At 35.1% G+C, this 23,796-nt stretch overlaps 1 protein-coding gene across 1 annotated transcript in view; it reads left to right on the top strand.

The window, feature by feature from the left end:
- The window catches only part of KIF14 (kinesin family member 14), a 31,260-nt gene extending 22,597 nt beyond the window's left edge, over window positions 1–8,663 (top strand). Inside the window, exons 23-29 of the mRNA XM_052802194.1 lie at window positions 444–665; window positions 816–1,000; window positions 1,580–1,738; window positions 2,306–2,425; window positions 4,910–4,984; window positions 5,651–5,789; window positions 5,921–8,663. Of these exons, the coding sequence (XP_052658154.1) occupies window positions 444–665; window positions 816–1,000; window positions 1,580–1,738; window positions 2,306–2,425; window positions 4,910–4,984; window positions 5,651–5,789; window positions 5,921–6,312 (1,292 nt within the window). The 3' untranslated portion in view covers window positions 6,313–8,663. The remainder of the gene's footprint in view (window positions 1–443; window positions 666–815; window positions 1,001–1,579; window positions 1,739–2,305; window positions 2,426–4,909; window positions 4,985–5,650; window positions 5,790–5,920) is intronic.
- Window positions 8,664–23,796: the final 15,133 nt, after the last annotated feature.

The raw sequence follows: 23,796 nt of genomic DNA, 5'->3' as shown, positions 1-23,796 counted from the left end.
CAGAGGCTGAATCCTGATATAATAATTTGGAGACTTTGTTTGCTTGAGTTGTTGTTATTCATTCAACTGCTGAGGTTCCCCCAAGTTTTCTGTCAAGTTTTATAAAGTTTCTTCTGAAATACTATATGCTTCAGTCTTCCAAATATTTTAATGCATTCAGTTATTTTAGAGTGGCTGGGTTTTGTTATTTTCTGTGTGTCTGTATGTTCAATTGTTGAAGCAGATGGATTAATTTTAAAGAGTTTCACTATGGAATTTGTCTTTGTGCTGACTGAATCTAGAAACTACTTAGAACGTTGTATACGCATTTTTTTCTGACTTGCTATCGTGAGTAGTTGAACATTGCTGAAGAAGTAATATAAAATAGTCATTACAAAGACATGCTGACTGCTCAATCCTATGAAAAGTTTCTTGCATGTATGTTTTGCTTTTACATCATACAGGTACACAGAGTAAGTCCAGCATATGTCCAAGCTTTTCTGAATCATTTCTTCCTGGAATTTGCAAAGAATCTATAAGTTCAGCTTTAGGTTTACTGGAACAGAATCATGAAGGAGGAAAGAGCATAGCAGATAGTCTCCTAACTAATTTGTTTATCATTTTCTCTGGAGTGTCTGCCATTTCAAAAGCTTATGAACAGCAAGATGAAGACTGTCAAGAAAACTGTAAGTCTCATTTTCATACCACTTTTAAGTAAATATTACTAATGACTTGTCTTTCAGATGCACAAGCATTCATATGTTTGCCTATTGGAAAATTAACATTCCTTACCTTCATTTGCAAAGGAGACCTTCTGATAGATCTTTCTCTTGTAGTTTTCTCTCTTGATCATGCTGCTCAGTCCTACAGCATCAGAATTATCTCTGCTTTTGACCGGCTTGTGGTTCTAACCAAGCTCTGGCTTAACAATGTCCAAAAGTGCCCTGGATCTATAAAAGTTGATGAAGAAATAAAACAGGAAGTAAAGAACTTGGGAGGTTATTTACAGTTACTTTTGCAGGTAAAGTATATTAAAGAATTCATCTGTGTGTGGAGAAGTTCTATGTGTTAATGCAATACTTAGTACATACTTGCCAAAACCACTTAAATGACCAATGTATGCATGACAGATGGGCACACCTAGGAAAGATGAACAGCAAATGGTGCCTTTTTGCTGGCTAAACTGGTACTCACATATGCTAGTTCAGAGTAATGCAGACCCTTCTGTGCCCAGGCCCTGACAATAGCATAGGTTCTTAAATGTAAAAGGGGAAAATAAAGCATGCAGTGACAAGAGCAAATGCTAGTTTAGGTTGTGAAGTGCTACTGTTTATAAATTTATAAACCTGTGGCCAGTAAATATTACTCTTATTCATGCTACAGCCTTGTGAAGAGTAATTTTTTTTAACTGTGTAGTATAATGATACCATTATTCTCTGTGGTTCCAAGGTATGGTTTTTTAGCTGTGGTAGATAAGCCATTGAAAGTAGGAAGATGTAAAGTTATTGTGTGCTACGAACTCTTGCGTTATAGAAAGTTTGTGCTCTTTGACTAGAGGTGCTTTCTAGCTTCAGTGAATGATATGCCTTTTTTTTCTTAGGGATGTTCTTCAGATATATCCTCGATGGTAACAGAAGCATGGAGCAAAGTAAACCAAACAGTAAAACAAACAATGAAATACATAGGACACTTGGCAGTAGTCACAAGAGCTGATATTTCATTTTCTGAAGAGAACAACATTCCTGCAGCTAGTCTACAGGTGAAAAAATGTTTATTAGAAACAGTGATTAGAAATAGTAATTTTAATGTTGACATCACATTTGTTTTCAGTAACTGCTCAGAAACAAATTATTACATATAACAATTTGATCAACTGAATTAAGTATTTTCAGAGTTTATCTAATACTTCATTTTTATGGTGAAGATGGATATGTGTTAATACCCTTGAATTTTTTTTTTCCTTAAAAAATCCTGCACTTTAAATCTGTATAACTTCCACCCATAAAGAGAAAGCAATACTGTGCTTTTAGGATTGTATCTGCACTGAGATTGTACAAGTCTACCTATTTCACTAAAATGCAGTCATTATTTCAGTAATCTGTGATTAAGTACCACATAGAATTTTCAGAAATCTGAAGAAAGTTAGGAAAAGAAGGTTAAAGTGCTGAGCCCCTGTGGTCCAAGAAAGACATGTGACTGAATAGACCAGCACTGAAAAATTTGCTCAAAACAAAATAGTGTTTCTAGCTCACTACAGAAAAACTTTTTCAATTTAAGGGCACATCAGTTCCTTTAATCATTATGTTTTGAACCTTTATTTTAAAAGGAATTTGCACTTGCCATTTATGATGGAGTAGGCTCAGGGCTGGAGTTTCTTGTTGATACTGTACAGGAAAAAGCAAGAGTGGTGCACAAAGAACTTGTGAAACAATATCCACAAAATGAGGTGAGATGAAAGTAAGATTAAAAACTACTACTATATCTTAGAAGCACTTGATCACGTCCTGTTATTTTTCAGCAATTCTGTCTAGAAATTTTACAGTAGGAATACAGTTATGATTAGTAACAGAGGTTTGAGATGGGTGGTAAGTGGGAATATTGACTACAATCTTGCAGAAATTTTTACAGTGTTTAGCCTTTCACCCATATGTAGACTCAACATTTAAGTGTGTTTTATTTAGAATGATTTCTCTGTGCATTGGAGGGCGTTCTGTGTAAAACTTCACAGTGTAACCATGAAAGAGGCAGAAGATGAAAACTGGCTCAAAGGAGCAAGTGGACCTTTTATTCTGTATACTACTGTTAAGTTTGATTTTTAACAAGATTTAATATTTAATATGTAGTAACACTTTATGATCCTGAAAGTTAATTGTTATTTTATATTGATAATGGTAATCATCTCTGCTATTACTACACTCATTGATATTGTCAGGAAGATTATTAGAAAGTTTGAAGACTTTAGTTTGTCATACATTGTTACAATCCTCGTCCCAAACATATGCTATCTAAATATTAAAATAGTTCAGTGTTATCTTTTAAGAGCTAGTGTTCTGATGTGCTTAACGCTTGGGGTACACTGAAGCACTTCTATGAATTGGGCACTTTAGAGGGAAATTTGTTGACTAAAGTATCTATTTAATAGCCCAGAAGCCAGAAATGTCCTGCTTGATTTCATGTCATTCACTGAAATCACAGCTGGCCTTCAAATACTTTCCAGATTGATAAGCAGCAGTGGTATTTTAATTTGAGCAACTCCTTTATAATGCTTTACAGGAAAGGGACAGCAAATTATCTATATTCTATTATTGAGTTGTTTCTATCACCATCCAAATTTATTGTAATATGAAAAGGAATTACATCAATGGGAAGCTTTTATCCCTTATAGTAAGACCTCATTTTAATTATTCTTGTAATTTTAAGCAGAGATATTCCTATTACCTCATAATAAACAGATCTGTGCATACTTTTGGTCCGTCCCCCGTCCCCGATAGCAGTTTAGAAGTTATATATTATCAAATTGAATAGGTTTGGTTTTGGTTTTTTTCAGTATGCTGAAGTCAGAATCTTCTGGGGAGGAGTTGTTATTCCATGAAACAAACATACTATTATTGGTGTGTCTGGTGTATTTTGACACTTAAAGCGGAACAGACCTCATTACATGCTGAATTCAGTAGTGGGTTGTTTGTTTTTTGGCCTGGAGGGGCTTTTTTTTAAGCTACAGCCTGTTATTTTGTGCTTTTATTTTGCTTAAGCAACAAATTGTGAGGAAGATGATACTATAGGGAGTTACACAAAGTAGAGAAAAAAGTATAAGGAATAAGCACCATAGTTAAAAATTTCTGTGACTGTATGCAAATTCCAGTAGGCAAGTTTAGAGTACCCCTTGGAAATATGTAACTTTTTTAGTGGGCGAGCCATTTTGACAGAAAACCTGGCTGAATTCCTAGGAAATACTTCGGAAAGATTGAAATGGTCTTCAGCAAGGTACTAGGTATATATAGTATATATGCTTCCTTTCAGTGTTGGGATATATATAGGCTTGTTCTGCCACTTTTCCTCTGAATAAATGTTTTGTACAGACAGCACTCAAGGCCAAAGGTGACAGTTTACCTGTGCCCGAGCAATCCTGTATTCTGCCTTGTGTTTTTATTTTTGTTCTTTTTCTTCAAAGTTGAGAAATTTGTAGAACGGTGGCCAATAAGAAAATCTCCTTAATGAGTTGGGATATATAAAACACTTATTTCCAAAGAATTTGTTACTACTCAAAAATCTGTAATACGTGACCTAGGATAAAAGGTTCAAATCAGTTGGAGAGCAGTGATAAATTGCTTGTCACAAGGAAAGCAAAAATTTCTTCCTACTCTGGTAGGAAGTTTTCACTGTTGTCATTCTTAATCCTACAGATAATAGTGAAACTGTCCAAAACCTTTTATGTTCCTATCTGCTTGCTTAACTTCCAAATACTTCATGTTTCCAGCAAAAGGAATTGAGCGGTCTGCTTTCCAGATAATGCTGTTCACTTGCAGCAGATCCCTATGTATCTGCTCGATTCCTGTATATGCTTGTCGCTGGTGGAACTAATGTGCAGTTGAGGAGAGAATACCAGAGTATTAAGTAAGAGGTTACCCCTGCCACTTAGAACAACAGTGATACAAAAATTACAGGAAAACCTTTCTCTAGTGAATTCTTAAATTTAATATTCTGTATTAAGGGGTTATTTAAAACCTTGTGGATATAGTTAACAATGTCTTCTACTAGTTAACTTTTTTTTTTTAAAAATTGCATGTTATGTTGCATAAAATGTTACTTCTGCTTTTAAGTATTTTTTCTCATTAGTATGCCAGTGTTCATTAATATCCTTCTAAAATATTAAAGTACTTGTACACTTGATTCAAGACAAAGTAAAATATAATTAAAAGTTTCTTTGTAGATTCAAAATCGAATAAAGGATAACGTTGTGGCACTAGCCAGATTCCTTGAAAATAACATCTCTTATTGCAGAAAGGTAAGAGAAGTGTTTCACAAAATATGTGCTTTGAGCCTGGGGTTTAAATATAAAAGGATGCATTTACAAAGAAGAGGAGTTGAAACTACCTTCACTATATTTACAATTTGCATGGTAATACTTCCTGTCTCAGTGGCATTCTTGTGATTGGAACACTAAATTTTCTGGCTACTGCACTTCCACTCAAAACTATTTGATTTTAGTTTTACTTAAAATATTTCTGGAGGTACTTGTATCTGATCATCCTTCTTTTTGTGCTCATCATGAACAGCCTAACCACCTGTTTTGTTCTCTTTTAAGTTGAAGGCCTCAAGTTCAGTAATACTAGTGTAATTGTGTTACAAGTACTGCAATAGTTTTCTGGCCATAGTTATTGGTATTTTGAATGAAAAGTCTGGATAGATTATTTAATCTATTTTCTAAGAGCCCAACCTTTTCTGGATTTTACAGTTCCATTTGTCTTTTCTCCCCTGCTGCCCCCCCGCCACCCCCTCAACAATCTGCACTTCTTTTTGGAGCTATCTTACGTTTTGTGAGTTGGCATCGCTTTCATTTTGTGTTTCAGCATTGGCCGGTTCTATGTGACTGAATCCATAATAGGCGTGTTTAATAGTTAATATACTGTCCTGTGTTTGGTTCTTTTAAAATTGCTCTTTATTAATACAGAATGAAACAGAATCTCAATTACCGAAAGAAGAATCTCTGTATCAGGAAATAAAGAAAAGCACTAACATTGCTGCAAAATATTTGGAATTGGAGCAGTGCCTAGCTGAAGTCTGTCAAATTGTTTCTTCTACGTTACAAGGTATTTAGCTGGCTTATTACCTGTCTTGATAGTAACTTGCAGACTACGGGGAGACCTGTAAAGCAAGAGGGAGGAAGGGCTACTTGGTCTCTTTGCAAAATGCTGCATTTGATTCTTCTTGGTTTTTATAGGGTCATACAGAAACACAAGCCCTCTCAGGACCTTTGCAGAAAAGATTTGTGCCATAGCTGGATATTTTAACAACTATTTCAGTTTATTTGCCTTGTCTTCTACTTCTGCAAACAATCCTATCCAGAAAATACCCATGCCTTTTATGAACTTGGATGAATTGGACTCTCTGGTTGATTCCCTTATCATGAATTTTGAACTTGAACAAGGACAGCCATCACTGAAATCTCAAACTCTTTGTAATGAAACTACTGAGACTCGAGGAGGACAGGTTGAAACAGGTGAAGTTGAATTTGCTTGGAAACAGAAGGGGATTCCAAAACAAACACACAAACTCCAGTCTTCACCTCCATTTCCTGCAGAGCTTTTACCTGGTAGGATACAGTGGGTATAAAATGCTATTATCAAGAAATTCAGGGAATCTCTTTCCCTTTACATGAAGAGAAAGCAACTTATCACAAAAAGCTAAAATTTATTGCTAGTATTATTAGTAAGTGTTATGAAAGTAAATGACGTGACTGTATGAGGATAAGTACCCTAAATTTCACAAGAAAAAAAGGAAATTCTTAAGGGGCTGTTAGACTTTAAAATATATAGTGCCTTTTGTTTTAATAAAAGTCTATTATTACCTAAGCCTATAAGAAGTAATTTAATGCGGTAAGTAAAAAAAAAAATCTATTGGAGATAATATGACTGGAGAAACTAAAAACTGTTAGGGAATAACCGCGAAACACAGTAAATGCTTTGTAGGACATTCACATCTATTCATCTTAAACTTTTGACTTAGGACTCTTGTGTAACAGTGGAAGGAGATTGCTTTTAAGGACATCTGTAACATACATTTATGTTGCATACAGTTAGATAAGACGACTGCCTTCCTATCTTAGACACTTGAAAGGTAGATGATGTGGGTTCCAATTTTTTTTCTTAACATTTTTGCTCCACCTCTGCTGCATTACGATCTAGGAGTGCTACTGCAACTTTAAAGTGTTTGTTATGCCTTTTATTTTTTTAAAACAAAGCAAAAACTTCATATTTATTTCTGAAGGGGAAAACTATGAGAGATGGTAAAAGTACTTTACAACCTTATTTAATGAATGCTTTAAGTGGTTTTGTAGTCCATTGAAAAATCTGGGATTAAAGTATCAATGATGGTGCTCTTCAACTTGATCTGAAGTAAGTTCATGTTGAGTGTTGTTGCTAGTGAATTATCATTTGATTGCTCAAATCACTTCCAGTACTATTCATAATGGATTAGAAGCATAGCTTTCCCTAAATAATATGTAAGTCATCCCATGAGGTTGTAGAGACCTTTCCCAATTAACTACTTCCCTGTGCTTTTTATTGTAGTCATCATTTAACCTCTTACCTTAGTCTGCTCGCTGAAGCCAGTAAAAATTAACAGCAAAGATGAAAATGAATTTGAATTTTTATTCTTTAATACTGGGTTCTAGGAGGCCTGGACCTGGCACGTTTTACTCACAACAGTGCTGAGAAATTCATAAGCTAAAACCTAAGTTTTTCCTGTATATCAAAGCTTCCAGGTCAGACATTCATAGCTATCATCTTTCCTTCTGAGGGAAGATGCTCAACATCTTGAGAATTTCAGCATCAGGCTCTTAGAACTATTTTCTGTGAAAAGACAGAAAGTGTAAAGAGAGTCAATCTTTTTTCTTTGAGCACTTTCACACTATAGTTATAATTGATGCTGTTATTCTGCGATTTTGTGCTTTTCTGATTTATAGGAAATGGGGACAGGTAATTATGCTGAACCAGTAACCCACATACGTTTTTCTTAAGACTAGGATACCTTAATACTTTGTCAAAAAATGTCTTGCAGTGCAGTCCTGCCATCAAAAATATTCAGTAATTTTTATTGCAGCTAATAATTTCCTTCTCACATGAAGTGTGATGTTGCTTAATCACTTCCCTACTGTAGAGGCCTTTAGAAGACTGCTCAAGGGTTAACAAAGTATATTCAGTTGTTCAGCTTTTTATGCTTTAAAAGTGAAGAGAAACCTGGTATATTTTTACATTTGTAAATGTATTATTTTGTGTTTGGCTGAAAGTTTTAAAAACATAACCGGTTCTTCTGAAACATGTATCTAAGCATTAGCATTGTAAAGAGTAAAACTAGATAGATCATGTAACTGATCACCAATTTTTACAACTTTAAGCAGAAATTCCTTGTCAGTCGTCTTCTGTATACAGTTGTTTTTGAGACCTTCCTTTGTCACTGAGAGTACTGCTTCCTTGCTGAAAGTATTGTAGTATAAAAATCTGAAATATTAGTAAGAGGTGTTTTCTGCAGCTCACAAGTGAAACAAAACAAAACAGAAAAAAGACTTCTTTACCTAAATTTCTTTCCTCTATTAAGACACTTATTCAGCCTCTAAATGTCTGCTGTTACTCATGAACTAATCTATACCAATTAATGTCAGAATACTCAATCCCTTCCAATTTCTGCCAATAAATATTGTGGTGTCATGTCAAGTCCCCATTGCAAAATTACATTCAAGTGTGTTACTGATGTTCCACCAGCCCAGATGATTAATCATGTTTGCTTTTGTTCTTGTATTTAATGAGAAGCATTGCTCAGAAAACATCTTTGTTTCCTGTTTCTGTAGTTCTGTGCATTGTTATGAGGATTTTTTTGTCTTTTTTCTTCCTAAAGCTTAAAGACAAGTTCTTCACAAACTTGGAGTTCAAACTGACTTTCAGTTTTTAGCCTTTCTGAAACTCGGGAGCAAGAGACCATGCAAACAAATGGGTTTTGGATAGAGTTTTAACTGATGTATCGGATGGGCAACCTTAATCATATCAAATTTAGCTTTTGCAGGATGAGTAAAAATGTTTCCAATAGCTTCCTGCTGCTTGGTTGGTGGTTCCCTCCCCCCGCCCCATGCTAACCAACTATGCCTAGTCAGTCAACTAATCAGTCTCTCTCTTATTCACATTTGTTAATACTATATTCACATTTTAGAGTAATATGTTAACAAAACCTACTTCTGCTAGTGTTTTCTTCAGCTTGGTGCCCTTGTTACAGTTACACATCATTGAAGTACTTCATTCTTATGATATATATGGTGACCATACATCATCAGAGTGAGCTAGTGCTCTCATAACATACTGCATTAATACATCAACAAGCCTAGCTGAGCCTCCAGTAATCTATTGGTGTAATATACCGTAAGGTGAGGTATATTTATAACTATAGGCTAGTCTATCTATAAATTATGGATGTCAAGGAATTGGGATCGTAGCAGGCAGATTTTGGGATGGATTGATTTGAATGGTGTGTTATTTTACTAGTCTTTCCAAGGAGTTGGAGGTACATGTGGCTTAAGCCCAGGTCAGCAGAGTAATTGACGTGGCTGATCACCATATCTGCATCACCTGCCAGGCATAGTGATGGAATGAAGTAGACCCTGATATTGCTGAGATAAAGGGCTGTGCAGTACGGTCCAGATATTTTCACCATCTGGCATTTTTGCAGATCTGACTGTAAAGTCAGGGTCTGGATAGCTTCTGGCAGATAGTGGTAATACACAGAAGAATCTTCTTGTGACAGTACCTTTGGAGTTTCTTCTAAACCATAAACTAAAGTAGATACCAAAACAGTGCAATTTAAGTAGAGTTTTTACTTTAGTATGTCACAAAGTTAATTACTTTTGCAGGAATGTATATTGGTGTTGTAAATTTCTCTGTTGGGGGAATTAAGATGGGAGTGGGATCACAATCAGTATTTATACTGTTGTTAACAGAATTAAGATGTTTGCTTCCAGCAGATAACTGTTCACACAGTACATTAATTTATTCCTTCACACTTAACTTGCACCCACACAAAAAACACTTATAGCTACAAGGCTGGAGCAACAACTGTGAGCTTCTGACTCTGAAGTGGAGGCTCATGTTGGCTTACCTGTGAGACTTTGATGTGCTATACCCCTCAGTATGTATGCTTCCTCTCTTTGGCTAATGCTTTCTCATTACTATTTCTCCATCTGCAGCCATAGGTACCAATAGAGCCCATTCACACACACTTGCAGAGTCAGGGCTTTTTTGTCTTTGGCTGAAGCTTAGTTGCTATAGTAGCTGATGTCATGCTTCTGCTGTGAGCACTAAATTTGGGTTTCTCTGAAACCTTTGAAAGGTTTTCTCTGGGGTTCTCTAACCTACAGTCTCCAGCTCTGTTGCTGAAAGAAAAGTTCAGTGAACAGTCAGGAACATGCACGGGGCGGGATTGGGAAGTGTTACGAAGAAATGTTTAGACCTGAATGGGATGTATTATTTACTGAAGTTATGATGGTTTTATTTTGTTATATGTATTGATGTAATCTGTAGTTTGTGGGTTGTTTGTTGTGTTGTTTTTGTGTTTTGGGGCTGGTTGGTTTTGTTTGTTTCCTTTAATGTCCTCTCTTATTCCCTCAGGAAAATATTCTGTGGTAATAATAATAATCTGTACCAGATTTCAGGTAAAAAGTAATTAGAACTTCATGTACTTGACCCATGGATTTTATTTGCTAACATAAAAGAAGAAGAGGTGGCTTTGTTTTAAATATAAACTGGGGAGGTGGGGTATTCAGACTTCTGCACCCTAGTTTCATTTGAAAATATGAAACTAAGAAAAATCTAATGAAATAAATTCTCTTCATAATAGAAGTCACCTAAAGAAGTTAAGAAATAGGTATTTCTTTAGTTCATTACTTTATTTGAAAAATAGTACTACATTAATAAAAATACATAATGATTCTGAGAGTACTGATCTGTGACTTTACTGCTTTTTACAACTCAGCCTCTACTTTTATTTGTTTAATAGTAGGAAAATAAGATTAAAAGTACACACTCTAACATCATCCAGCATTAATACATGAGGTAAACTACCACACAAAAATATAATGTAAATTGATTTTTGTTGTGGAAATTGGTAAAGCCATGGGAGTCTAACTGTGATTAGGCACTAAACTGTTCTATTTTATCTCTAATCAGGAATAAGAAACATCTTTATTTCAGGTAAAGATAACAGTCCTGGGAGAAAGTATATCTTCAGAATATGAATGCTGGATTACTTGAGAATCCTTCAAACAATGTTAGCCCATCTTTATTGAGACATGTTGTATGTAAATGCACTTTTAGAAAAAAGTGCATTCTAGGTATGCTTTTTAAAGAACATGTACTAATGTTAGAAATTAAGGATAAGTAAACTCCTCTAGCACTCACTGACTCATGAGAATATTCTAGATGAAGGAAAGAAACAAGCTGCAGTTTAGGTTTGATTTGATCCAGTAATGGCATCTGCAGGCAGAAGAGAAGACTACATCTGATTCACCTCTGCAAATATAAGCTATTATTTTTGGACAGGAAGTTTCTTCTCATTCTTTATATACTTTGACATACTGTAATTAGATGATTCCTGTTGCTTTTGTATGTTTTGCAGCTTTTCTGATTTCATGGTAAGGTGAGTTTTTTGTTTGTTTGGGGTTTTTTATATTATTATTTTAGGACAGCATTTTAATTCCCTTCCTAGCTTTTGGTAGGATCTGAGATTATTTATGCATTTTCCCAAGGAAGGGCTGTTTGCTGTTTTTTTTTTTGAAGTCCTAATATTTTACTTTTCTATATTAAAAAGATCTTTGCCATCTTTTCTTTGTTTTCTGTTCTTTTTAGGACTGTGAATCAGTATATGTAACAAGATTTGGTTACTCTTGATTTTTTTTTTTTCCTGCCCTCTTTTTTTGTTTGTTTGTTCTTGTCTTTAGTATGTTTATGTTCATGATAGTATTGCTTTCTAGAATAGGAGATGGTGTATATAATCTAATTGACATTCATGTAATTTGATTGTTGCAGTGAAAACAGGACTAAACTGAGAAAGAGGTCTCCTGAGCTAACATTTAATCAACAGTGAGCACCATAGACAACATAAAAAAGGTTATTTCAGGTATTTTTCAATCTGAGTTAATTTCGAATATTCTATTTAAGTTCAAGTAAATTGTAATCAGAAAGACTTATGAAGAGTTGAGGGAAAGGAAGGGAAGTACCAGAAATAATCATGGTAGTCATCTAATTAAAAAAATAAAACTGAGAGCCACAAATAAAAAACCTCAAACCACCCCCCCATATTCATATGGAGTTAAACTATACTCAGTGTCTTTCATGCAGATTCCTTAAGCGTATTGCAAGCATTACTTGATTTAATCTTTACACAACTCTGGTAGCTTAATAAGAAATACTTCACTTACACTGGTATATACTATTTTTCTTATATAGCTATATATAGCATAGAGACAAACTTCAAAGGTTAAAAAAAAAACTCAAACAAATTAACCATGATTGCTTTATGTTATTTAAAATATTTAAGTCTTTGGATTTTTTTCAAATGTTAATTGTAGTGATTAAATAAATGTCAAACTACAAGTTTATGTGCATTTTAACTGCTACAACACTGTTTTTGGTCTCACAGCCTACCTATTTGTATCATATATGAGTATAAAACTCTCTTTTACTGAATTATGTTAAGATGATATATGTGTTAATTATCTATCATCAAAAATTACATTGCACTAACGCATTTCTACCTCTCCCCCTAGTGTGCAAATGACAGTATTGATAAAGAGATTGTTTATTTTGGAAAAATGAGAAGCTATATTGTATACTGACATATTTGTACAAAATCTTGCACTCAAACACTAAGCTATATATGTATCTAGCTAGACATGCTTATACATGTATAAGCATAGAAGGCACATTTGCAAAATAGTAGTGGTGCAAGAACCAGTCAGACATGAAGTAAAACTTATTTCCCAAAAGCTGAAGAATAATTCTTACTACTTTGAGCTCCCAAAAAAGAAACAGGATGGCTAATGTTCTGTACATCTTTGCTGTGGTGATACTTTTCTTATACCTTTGTATCAGCTAGTTGTGTCAATCAATTTGGCTTGCTTCTAAGGATTTGTTCAGGCCTTGGTATTGAGTTTTTAGAGAATCTTTTGAATTTTTACTTTGAACATGTGCATTCATTCACATGAACACTTTTCCAGTTTTCTATTTAAGTCTACTGCTTTTTATTTTAACTGTATGTTTCCTCCTCACCCCTAGTTCTGGGAACCTGTTGTGCCCTATTTAAGACTGTAAACTACCTGTAGTAGAACAACCTGGTTTAGTAACTACTGCCATGGAAGTCTGATCCTGTGCTAAGACTATGTGCCACTGCAATAGCTCTTACCATAGTGCATTCCATCAAGTTTATTGGTGGCTAGGGGGGAATTTAAGTATGTTTCTCTATATAGCAAAATACTCATGCTGGCATTCTTCAGGCATTTAACATCACAAAAGGCAGTTCTGGGATGGAATTCAGAATTGTGTTCATGAAATATAAAATATGAAAGTAATAATACAAGATTTTTAAGATTCAGAATTTTTCATAGAAACAGAATAGTTTGGGTTGGAAGGTCATCTAGTCCAACCCCCCCTGCAATAAGCAGGGACATTTTCAACTAGATCAGGTTGGTCAGAGCTGTGTCTAACCTGACCTTGAATGTTTCCAGGGATAGGGCATCTACCACCTCTCTGGGCAACCCGTTCCACTGTTTCACCACCCTCGTTGTAGAAAATTTTTTCCTTGTATCTAATCTGAATCTATCCTCTTTTGGTTTAAAACAGTTACCCCTTGTCCTATCGCAACAGGCCCTGTGAAAAAAGTTTGTCCCTGTCTCTCTTATAAGCCCCCTTTAAGTATTGAAAGGCTGCAGTAAGGTGTTCCTATGAGACTTCTCTTCTCCAGGCTGAACAACCCCAACTCTCAGCCTTTTCTCATAGGAGAGGTATTCCATCCCTCTGATCATTTTTGTGGCCCTCCTCTGGACCTGCTCCAACAGGTCCATGTCTTTCCTGTACTGAGGGCTCCAGAGCTGGACGCAGTACTCCAGGTGGGGTGTCACCAGAGCAGAGGGGCAGAATCGCCTCCCTTGAGCTGCTGGCCATGCTTCTTTTGATTTTCTTTTATTATTTTTATTTTTGTTTGCTTTAATTGCAGAACTTTTAAACATACTATTGCATTTTCTATAAATGTAAAATGAAAATCTTATTGCTTAAAAAATGAATGCATAATGAGAACGAAGTATGTTTTTTATGAAGCATCAACTATTGAAGATGATGATCGACATACATAGGAGAGGGAAAGATTATGTAAATCGACTTTCTAAGCACCAAACTGAATATGAAATTCTCTCTTGGTAGTTTGTATCGTAACTTTACTATCTGTATACAGTCGTGTAGACAGGGAGACAAAAAAACCTAAGGTGAATCAATAAAATGCGAAGTTGAAACATGTAAGTTAAATGATATTTAATGTCAGATACTTTGCTTTAAAAGTAAATTTTCCTGTAGTTTAATTCTGGAGTATGTTGAAAGTAAGTGTTTTAAATGCTTTTTAAAAGAATGCTTGACCACAAGGGACTTGATGAAGGCAGATGAGTAAGTGTGGAATAAAACAAATGCTGTTTTTTGAACTCCTGAGCCATCTTCAACACTAGATAGCAAAGTTGATAAATAGGACTTGGTTTTGTTGGTCTGTTTTGCCCCTCCCCTCTCCCCTTACAAGGAAATTCTTTCAGTTCTGCTTCTTACCCCTAAAATACCAAACTCTATTCTTAAAAGCATTTGTTTAAATATTTGATTAAAGAAGATAAAATCAGAAAAGCTTACATCAGTGTTAACTTAGCTGGCCTTCAGTTCTTGTTTGGTTATGACCAGTAATGCAAGTTTCAGCTCACAAACTTGGATCTCTCTACAAGATGATTAATCAAGTTGTGAAGTGTGTGTATAGTATACATAAACTTTTTATACTATGCTTACCCCACCCAGAGCATGTAACATGCAGTCCAAAGGGAAGTATGCAAAGGTGTTTCTTTATACTCCTCATCCTGCTGTGCAAGTGTATTCTAATGCTGCTGGATATCATGAGAGGGAATCCAGATTTCTATGTAAAAATGCTTACAAAGTGCTATTAGGTAGCATTGTGAGGTTTGTTGCATGTAGCAGAAGAGTGGCATATAATAATCCATAAGCAATGGATTAATGCAATGATGGTATCAGATAATTATTTCTTGTTTGCATAAAACTTTTGTAAATGTGTCTCTAAATAGTCACCTTAGCCAGCTGTGGCTACCACTACAGGGTTGAACCCATGCTGTTCCCTCGACTGCTGCTGTCATTAGAGGGTCACTGACTTCTGGGATTAACCCAGAGAGACTGCAGGGAGTTGGCTCTAGCTTCATGTGGTCTGGGGGATCCATATAGAGTGCTCTAGACATAGCTTTTGTTAGATTGTGGACCCCTAAAACACTCCAGCAACAAGAGCCCTTGCTGGTGTTCTGTGTTGGTGTGCTGCTGTCTCTCATGACTATTTCAGGAGATAACGGGGATACTTCCTGGCTTGGTTCTACTGTAAAATTAAATAAAATCTCCCACTGCCATGGCTGATTGAGTAATTCTCTATCCAGAATAATTTGTCATTTATTAACACTTCTTTCATGATTCTCTTAACTGGTTTAATTCCGCCTGAACAGCAGTCTCAGAAGAAGATAGAAGGTAACAAAAATTTCTAGACTTTTATAGTTTCAGATTTTTTTTCTGATTTTAGAAAAGTTCTGCTGGCTGTAGTGTTTCCTAAAAAGAGTAGTTTCAAGAAGATGGATATTTCATGTGGTGTTTCCCCCCCCCCCCCGGTAAGGTGGTGGAAAAGCTTGGTTAAATATTAAGCCATTTATTAGAGGACCCTTTACTAGAAGATTGTATCAGCTGTTTGTATTCCACGTCGCAATTTACTTCAGCAGTTCGTAGTATTCCTATAGCAGCCACTAGATGGAAGTGTTTCACAAGGGTGTAGCAGTTAAGAGCCCTTAGGCAGCACCTCCTAACTAGGCATGGAAGGAAACTCATTGCCACCTAAAAGTTAGCACTCCTACCATATTCGTAAAAAATTAGTTTCTATAGAAAAATCTGTTTCGGGGTTTGTACAGTTCATAGAATAATTTTCCTGTTATATATTCCCTTAAGTAATTATATGATAGCTATAGTATAGCTGTAGCGATGAAGATAGCTGTTGTTACATGCAGAAATACGTACTATCCTGTTTTTCACACTGTTAGTTTAGCTTTTTCAGTGTATTAAAGTGCATTTTCAGTGTATTAAAGTTACTATTAAGGAAAAAAGCATGTAATTTTGCTTGTGCAAAAATATATTTCTAAATATATTTCACAAATACATTTCTAAAATAGTGGGCCTAACTATATCAACAATCTCAACGAATAACTTTTCCTGTGATGTTCATGTGAATAGCACAGAAAAAATAATTTTATTAGCTCAGATTTAATATTGGAAAATGTAAAGCTAGGGGAGGTGATGGCCCAGTGAAGCAAATCTTATGCCTGTTTGAGTTCATTCTTTAGCCGCTTCTAATCACCAAAATGCTTACAAATAAACTAATGTTTTGCTGCACAGGGGCTTGCATGGCTCCTTATTCCTTCCTGTCTTTCCTACAAGTCATGTAGTGGGTCGAGGATGAAATTCAGAATGGAACTTGGAAATTCTGGTGTTTCCTGTTGTAACTGGTAGGTAAGAAATAGCTTACAATCTTCTTTTGTTTTTTAACAGGTTAACTTTGTAAATAGAAGTTGTTCTAAATGTGTTCCAATGGTGAAACTGAGGTTTATTAAGGTTTATGTTTGCACTGAATGAGAGAAGTATTATTAGAAAAACCTGTCAATGTCTTCAGAGAAGCTCAATACTCACGAATTATTTATTTAGTAACTTTTTTGTTCTCTGTTTAAAATAATCCATGGTGTTTGTTAGCAAGCCTTACATCATAATTTCAATCTGTATCCAAATGTCTGAGAAGATCTGAGATAAACTATACTTGTCTTTCTCCAGCCTTGGCTATTCTTCTGAAAGTGAGGTTGTAAATCAGATGGGGGGGGTGGGGGGAGGTGGACTTTTTTTTTTTTTTGAGAGAGAGAGATTCCTTGTTTAATGAGCAATTTGCATTTACTCACAATCCCACCCCTCCAATAAAAGCATAAAAATGGGCATGAAGTGACCCAACTTGTCAATTATCGTGCTTACAAAAACTCAGATCACAGGTTTAGAAACTGTGTCTTGGTAGCATGGGATTCTTCCAGAATCGTTTTGTCTGCATTTTAGTAGCATTGCAGTGGAATAAAGGGGTTAACAAAACACGAAAACCTGTAAGTAGATGTGAACTGAAAGCAACAGTAGGAAAGCAGTCTCATCTCAAAAAAACCAACCAAACAAAAAAAAAATTTTTAAAAATCCTCTTTTCAACAAATGAGCAATATTAAGTATTATGCATTTTGCAGACAGATCAGTAAGATCAGTATTGGATATATTTCCTGATTTATATATCAAGTCTTGCACTTAAAGTTGGGGCTTGCTTTTTTTTGTTTGTTTTTTGTTTGTTTGTTTTAGAAAGCCAGAAGTAGGTACATTTCTTGACAGATATAATTTAAAGACAGGATTTCTCTTTGCAGAGTATTAATGTACTTGGATCATAATAGCTGTGGTTTGACCTCTCCAACTTCTGATGCTATTGAGTCATCATAAAACTATCTCCTGTTCTGCTGTGGCTGGAATTGCATGAAAATCTACAGTGTTTCTCATCCAGTAGATCTCAAAGTGCTTTGCAAAGGTGAGAAACTATTTCTCATTCAGCAGATGGGGAAGAAAGTATTCAAATAGATTAGATGGTTCCAGTCTCTCAGTTGCAAAGCAAATCAGTGGTCTAATTGTATCTTTATGCACAGCTCTTATTGAAGAAATAGATTCTTAACTTCAGGAAGATCTGCTTAGCTGAGGTGGTATTTTTTAACCTTTAGGGAATAGCCTATATATAAGTTTTCTTAAGAATTTAACTATTAACTTAGTGCACACTTTGCATAGATACAGTTATAACACTGTAAAGGAACTTACAGTTAACTACAAACCAGCTGTAGACATCCTTGTATATAGTAATAGGTGAAGTAGGCTTTATTACTTGAACTTAAGAACACTGCATGTAGGCGAGCCCTGCAGTTTTGCTTGCCTGTGTTTTTTAATATTTATGTTAGATGAACGTGTGTGGTGATACCTACAGTACCTAGAACCCCAGTGGAAGGAACCTGCTTTTTAATCTGTCAGTTTAATGGCGCCTTTTCACTGTGCTTGAGACTAGACTTCTATGCTATTAGTTTACAGGAGTGGTCTAGGAAAGATGAGACTTCAGTAAGATATACAATACATAAAACGCATTTATGACATGCTGCACTGGCAACACTGTATCGGTACACTATGATGTCCAGAGAATAAAGATTGTTCTCAGCTATGTACTTTAACCAAGCGATGCTGTGTACTGAGAGGGCATTTACCAGCATTCTCTGCACAGAGAACTAAAGACATCAGTGACCTGTTCTTCACAAATGCAAAACGAATAGTTGGATTTTCTCCTGATTTCTCAGATAATTGGAGCTTTCAGAGAAAAAATTCTAAACATGGAAGAAGAAATCCTTGGAAGAACTTGTTGTTCATGGTATCTAAAAAACTGTTTTGTAAACAGTATTGAAAATCATCACAGTATTTTGGGAATGTTGAATATTGCATACAACCAGTTAAACCTAAAACTAGGTTCTTGTGGCTGGTACATTTAAGTTGAATTGGGAAGTTTCTTTGAAGCTAAAGGCATAATGTGACTCTGAAATATTTCTCTGCCTTGTCTAGGTGTTAGAATGTGGAAGCCATGTATTTAGCAGGCTGCTGATACTTTTTACAGTTACACAGTGTTAGGGTGATTACTGCTTAACAGAAATTCCTGTGTTATGAAATGTCTTCATTTCCTATGTCTTTTGTAAGGAAGGAGTCATCTTCCAGGCATTTTCAATAGGACCTTAATAATTCAGTAGGCAGTGCAGTGCACCAGCTCCTTTTCCCATTTCTGTTTGGGCTGTATAGTCACGGTAAGATGTACTAGTAAGACTTTTGTTAATATAGAATGGAAAATATAACTCTGAATGCACAAAGTTGGCTTTTGTTTTGAATAAGATTATTTTATTTTTGCAGTCACTCTTTCTGATTGTGACATTTGAGTATTTGTTTGCATAAATTGGGAGCCATGTATATTTCTTCTGACAGCTTATCAATGCTCTTTTTATGATCAAAAGAGGTCAATAAAAGCCATATTCATGTAGAATAGTGGTTTATGACCGAGTTATTAGATTCCTGTTAAATTTCTTCTAAACCTGGTATGTAATGGATCTCTCTCCGTGCAAGTATGTTTTCTTTATAAATAAAGAGTAAGCACATTCTTATGTGTGCGCACATCTGATCTGTTTTCTATTACTTCTATACTTTTAAACGTCACAATATTCAGAACACATTGGTATATTCCATCTTCATGAGATGCAGACCTCTAGGTTGATACTGTCTGTAATTTCTTAGCCTGTGCTTTGTCTGCTGGAAGCAATTTTTTCCCTTCAGTTTTTCTTGTATATTTTCACATGAGAAATATATAGATATTTCTGTTTTAGTGGAAATGCAAAATCAGATTGTAAAAGTAGTTTGAAGAAGGTGAAGCTTTTTTTAGTTTGCCACTACAGAGGCTGCATGAGGAATTTTCTTAGGTAATGATATTTGTTATTATTTAGATTGTATAAATGCTCACTATTTGGTAGGCATTTTCAAAACTTAGAGGAAATCTCTGTGTCAAAGAGTTTAGAGCTGAAAACAAGTGGGGAAAAAAAATTCATCTGGAAATTATAGCAGGGCCTGAGAATCAAAATTCCTCTATATTATACAGGTAGTATTTTTACATTACGCTATTGTTCTTAGAAATGCCATCTAGAAGGAGAGTGAGTTGTACCTGTTTTGAAGGGAAGTCAAAGAAGGAAAAAAAAAATAATTAAAAGAAATAAATCCTTAAATTTCCAATATGATGAAGGTGACAAAAGGTAGGAAGGTAATGCATGTTAAAATGAATAGTAGTTGTGTTGTACTCAACAAGTTTTTCATAGGGTTAGGAAAGTAGTTAAAAATACAGTATCACTTACATGATTTGATTCTAAATTCAGAATTCCCCCAGCATGTTTACTGTGTCCATTCTGCAATGCCAGTGCATATAACATAGTCATCTATTTGTCAAAATAATTTTAATAATAAGCATAAAAGTAGGCCATGTGATATTACATGAACAGCATATAGGATCTCTCAGAATTTTGTCCTGGTAATAGAAGAGATTCAAGATTAGCATGAAAGACCTCTCTTGACACTTAGATGGTTGACACCATCGTATTAAATAAAGGAAGAATTCAAAAGTTAAGCAAATTACTTTTCAGTGGTAATTGTGGACTACTGCTTCCTTGAATGAGTAGTATAAATTTTGCTGGTTTGATGTTCTGTGCTATTGTACAGTAATTATGCCAGGTTCTTTCTTTTGCTTGTTTATCCACTAGGAAAGTGTTGATGCTGTGTAAATTATAGCAACTCTCAGCAAATATGCATGTTTTGCAGTCCTATAAATTGCATGCATTTGCAGTGTGGTCTTTGGAAAATACCTGCGCCATTCTCTGGTAATTATAATTTCACAAATGTCACAACAGGCATCTAGTTCTTGTAAACCCATACCACTATTAAAATACACAGCTTTTTATAAAAAGATTGAATACAATTTTTCAATGACATGACAGCTGCATAAATAAGAAAGTTGTTGAGTGGTGTATTTTATCGGGAGATTTTCCAAAACCTGCCATGTTCTTTGGGTGCAGAGATACCACTAGATAGTAAACGGATTCCAGCTTCTAAATCTATTTGGTTATTCTGAAAACCTCCTTCCAAGCTTTAAACTGATATTGCAAAGAGATAGACAAAGTGCACTTAATCCTTCCCAGTGGTAGATTTAAGTAGCCAGGTTTCTGATTAAGTGCTTTGATGCCTCGTCGAGCTTAAAGCTTCTGGCCTGTCAACACTGGACTGAATTCTATGTAATAGAGAGCACTGGGGGCCAGAAATTCAGGTATCTCCACTCCTTTTTCCAAGAGATCTCGCTTGCTCAGGTTTATCTTGCAAATCTATGGAAAGGTGTTCCTATGTCATCCTTAACATCTTGTGGAACTTGCAATGGGTAGAAATATTTTTCTTCATTTTGCTTTTAATTCATTGATGTTATATTCTCTGAAACTGCAACTTTGTTTTGGTGTGAACAGACCTGGGGTCAAGAAAAGCCTAACTGTGTGTTTTAATAGTGGTATGGATTTACAAGAGCTAGATGCCTGTTGTGACATTTGTGAAATTATAATTACCAATGTAAAATGCATTAATGACTAGAAAATTAGTAAACAAGCAAACAAATTACAGAACTGCGTACTCAGTTGTTCTAGTGAACAAATGTTACTGCAACTTATGTACTGAACAAATTAGACTACTCCTTCAAAACCTGCAGAATTTGCACATCCAGATGAGCTGGTGATGTATACAAATAGTGGTCCCTTCAGCCCTTTGCTCAGAATAAAATTCGAATTCATGGTAGCTTTAATGTCAATGGGAAGTACACTTACTAAAACAAATTTTAAAAATAATAGAAAATCTACCATCAACTGGAACATATCTAATTGTGTTTCAGTTAGTGCAATTTGGTGCATTCTCTGTATTTGTGTATTCTGTCACTTTTAATGTAATTCCTAGTTGTAATTTTTTCACATTATGAGAACTATATTTAAAGAGACTCTTTTTAAATAGAATCATAGAATCATTTAGGTTGGAAAAGACCTTCAAGATCATCAAGTCCAACCATCATCCATGCCCACTAAACCATGTTATGGAGTACATGATAGGGTAAAAACTATTTATGTTCTTGGCTGTCTTGAAAATACAGACCTTTCAGTCTACCGTTGACCTTAAGTTCACTAAAATTAGCATCTATGGCACAACTTCAAGAAAGCAGAAGGGCAATGCTTTCTTTTCATTTAAAATTACACACAAAAAAAATCAAGTAAGTGAAATTCTGAACAGTTTCAGGAAGAAAGGCCTGTGGATATTTTAACTGTTGCTTGATTTTTTTTTTATTATTTTTTTTTTTTAATTTAAATATAGAGTTGTTTTTTTAATGAAGTAAGTAATACACTGTTCTTCTGACATTTTTTCAGATGAACAATTTTTCAGGAGGATTACAAGGCTGAGTAGTCAGTTTTTGAGAGGTGGAGTATAGTTTAGTTGGTGGGCCTGCTGTGATTGGAATTGATTAATGGGTGTTGTGATAAGCATAGAAACAGATCAGTGGCAGCTTATCCTGCTTTCAGCTGTCACAGCTGTGCCTCTTCACTCTTCTTCTAGCCCTATTGCACTCTCTGGCAGCCTTTAAAGTACCTCTTTCCCTGTGGAATTTCTGCAAATCATTTACTCAAATGCCAAGATACCATAGAAACAGCTGTTTGAGAAATTTGTTCAGGCTTACATATTTTTTGTGATGAAGACTATTACGTTAGAGAATCCTTTCCTACTGCGCTAGGAAGCATGCTGTGCTATACCCTGAAGAGAGGGTTAAACTGATGGTTCTGATGGGCAGGTGTGCTCCTTAGTCAAGAACTTTCAACCCTGGCTGGCACAGTGACACTGTTTGCAAACCTGCTGGTTAAGTGATATCACTGTTTCTGCTTCACAGTTGCAATAAATAATCACTGTTTGTTAATTTTATTGTTAATGGCTTGATAGAAGCTATGCTACTATGTGTTTAAAATTCTGGTAGCTGTCATTTTTTGTTGTAATGTTCAGTAGATTTTTATAGACACTTATAAATGCAAGTTTTAGAAGTTCTGAATACGTTTTGAAAATGTTTTCCTGGTTTCCTTAGTGGGAACTGTGATCTCCAGCATGATCATATAAGCAGCTAGGTAGCTTGATAGGAATCATGCAGTTTTAACAGAAGACTAGAGATATGTGGATTTTATATAAAATAAGGGCTGGATCTTGGCTTTTGCCAATAAAGGTTGAATCAGATGATCCTTGAGGTCCCTTCCAACCTGGTATTCTATGATCCAAACTTTATATGTAATTCATGGATTTGAGGAGGATTGCCTAGTAATGAAATGGTTTGCAGGATATGAGACTTAATGTTCTGTAAGATCTCTCCTGTTAGTTACAAAAATATTTTGTTCATTCTGTTGGAAGCTGAATAAGCCTAGAGCATGAAAGTAACTGTACTACTCTTTCTGGACATTTTGTAGATTATAATACTTAGGTGGCCAATAAATCTTTGGGTGTGATGTAAATAATTGTTGGCTTCTCTGCTTTAAATGCCTGAGGTAGCTGTATCAGCATTATCAATAAATATTAAAATAAATTTGTGCAAATTCAGGTAAATTTAAAGCTAGACTTAAAAGCAAATGATGCACACAGAAGGTCTCATCTCTGACCAAATCTCCAGGATGTCTGATGGATCCACTAAGATAGTATACGGTTTATTTGCTGTGGCAGTCTGTGAACAAGAGTAAGTTTAGACAATTTGGGAAAATAAATACTTACAACCAAAAAGAAGATTTGTTAAGTTTCTATTATATGTGCATGTACAGTTCCTGTGTTGATTATTTAGAGTCAACTAAGTCATATTAGTGGAAAACTACTTCTCAAAGAGATTTAAAAAAAATAATCTTTTTTCTTTCCATTTTTAAATATATATTAGAGAAAAACATATCTAAAAACCTTTTTTGTTTTAAAATCATGCTATTTATTTATTCTACAATTATATTGCATGTCAGCTATATCTTGTAATATCTTCTGTCATACAAAAGCAAACAGTCATGTTACATTAATGACTTGTCTGAGATCATATGACTGCCTGCCT

Source organism: Harpia harpyja, chromosome 11 (genome assembly GCF_026419915.1).
Source record: "Harpia harpyja isolate bHarHar1 chromosome 11, bHarHar1 primary haplotype, whole genome shotgun sequence".
Taxonomy (NCBI): Eukaryota; Metazoa; Chordata; class Aves; order Accipitriformes; family Accipitridae; genus Harpia; species Harpia harpyja.
This window is presented reverse-complemented; position numbering and strand designations above follow the sequence as displayed.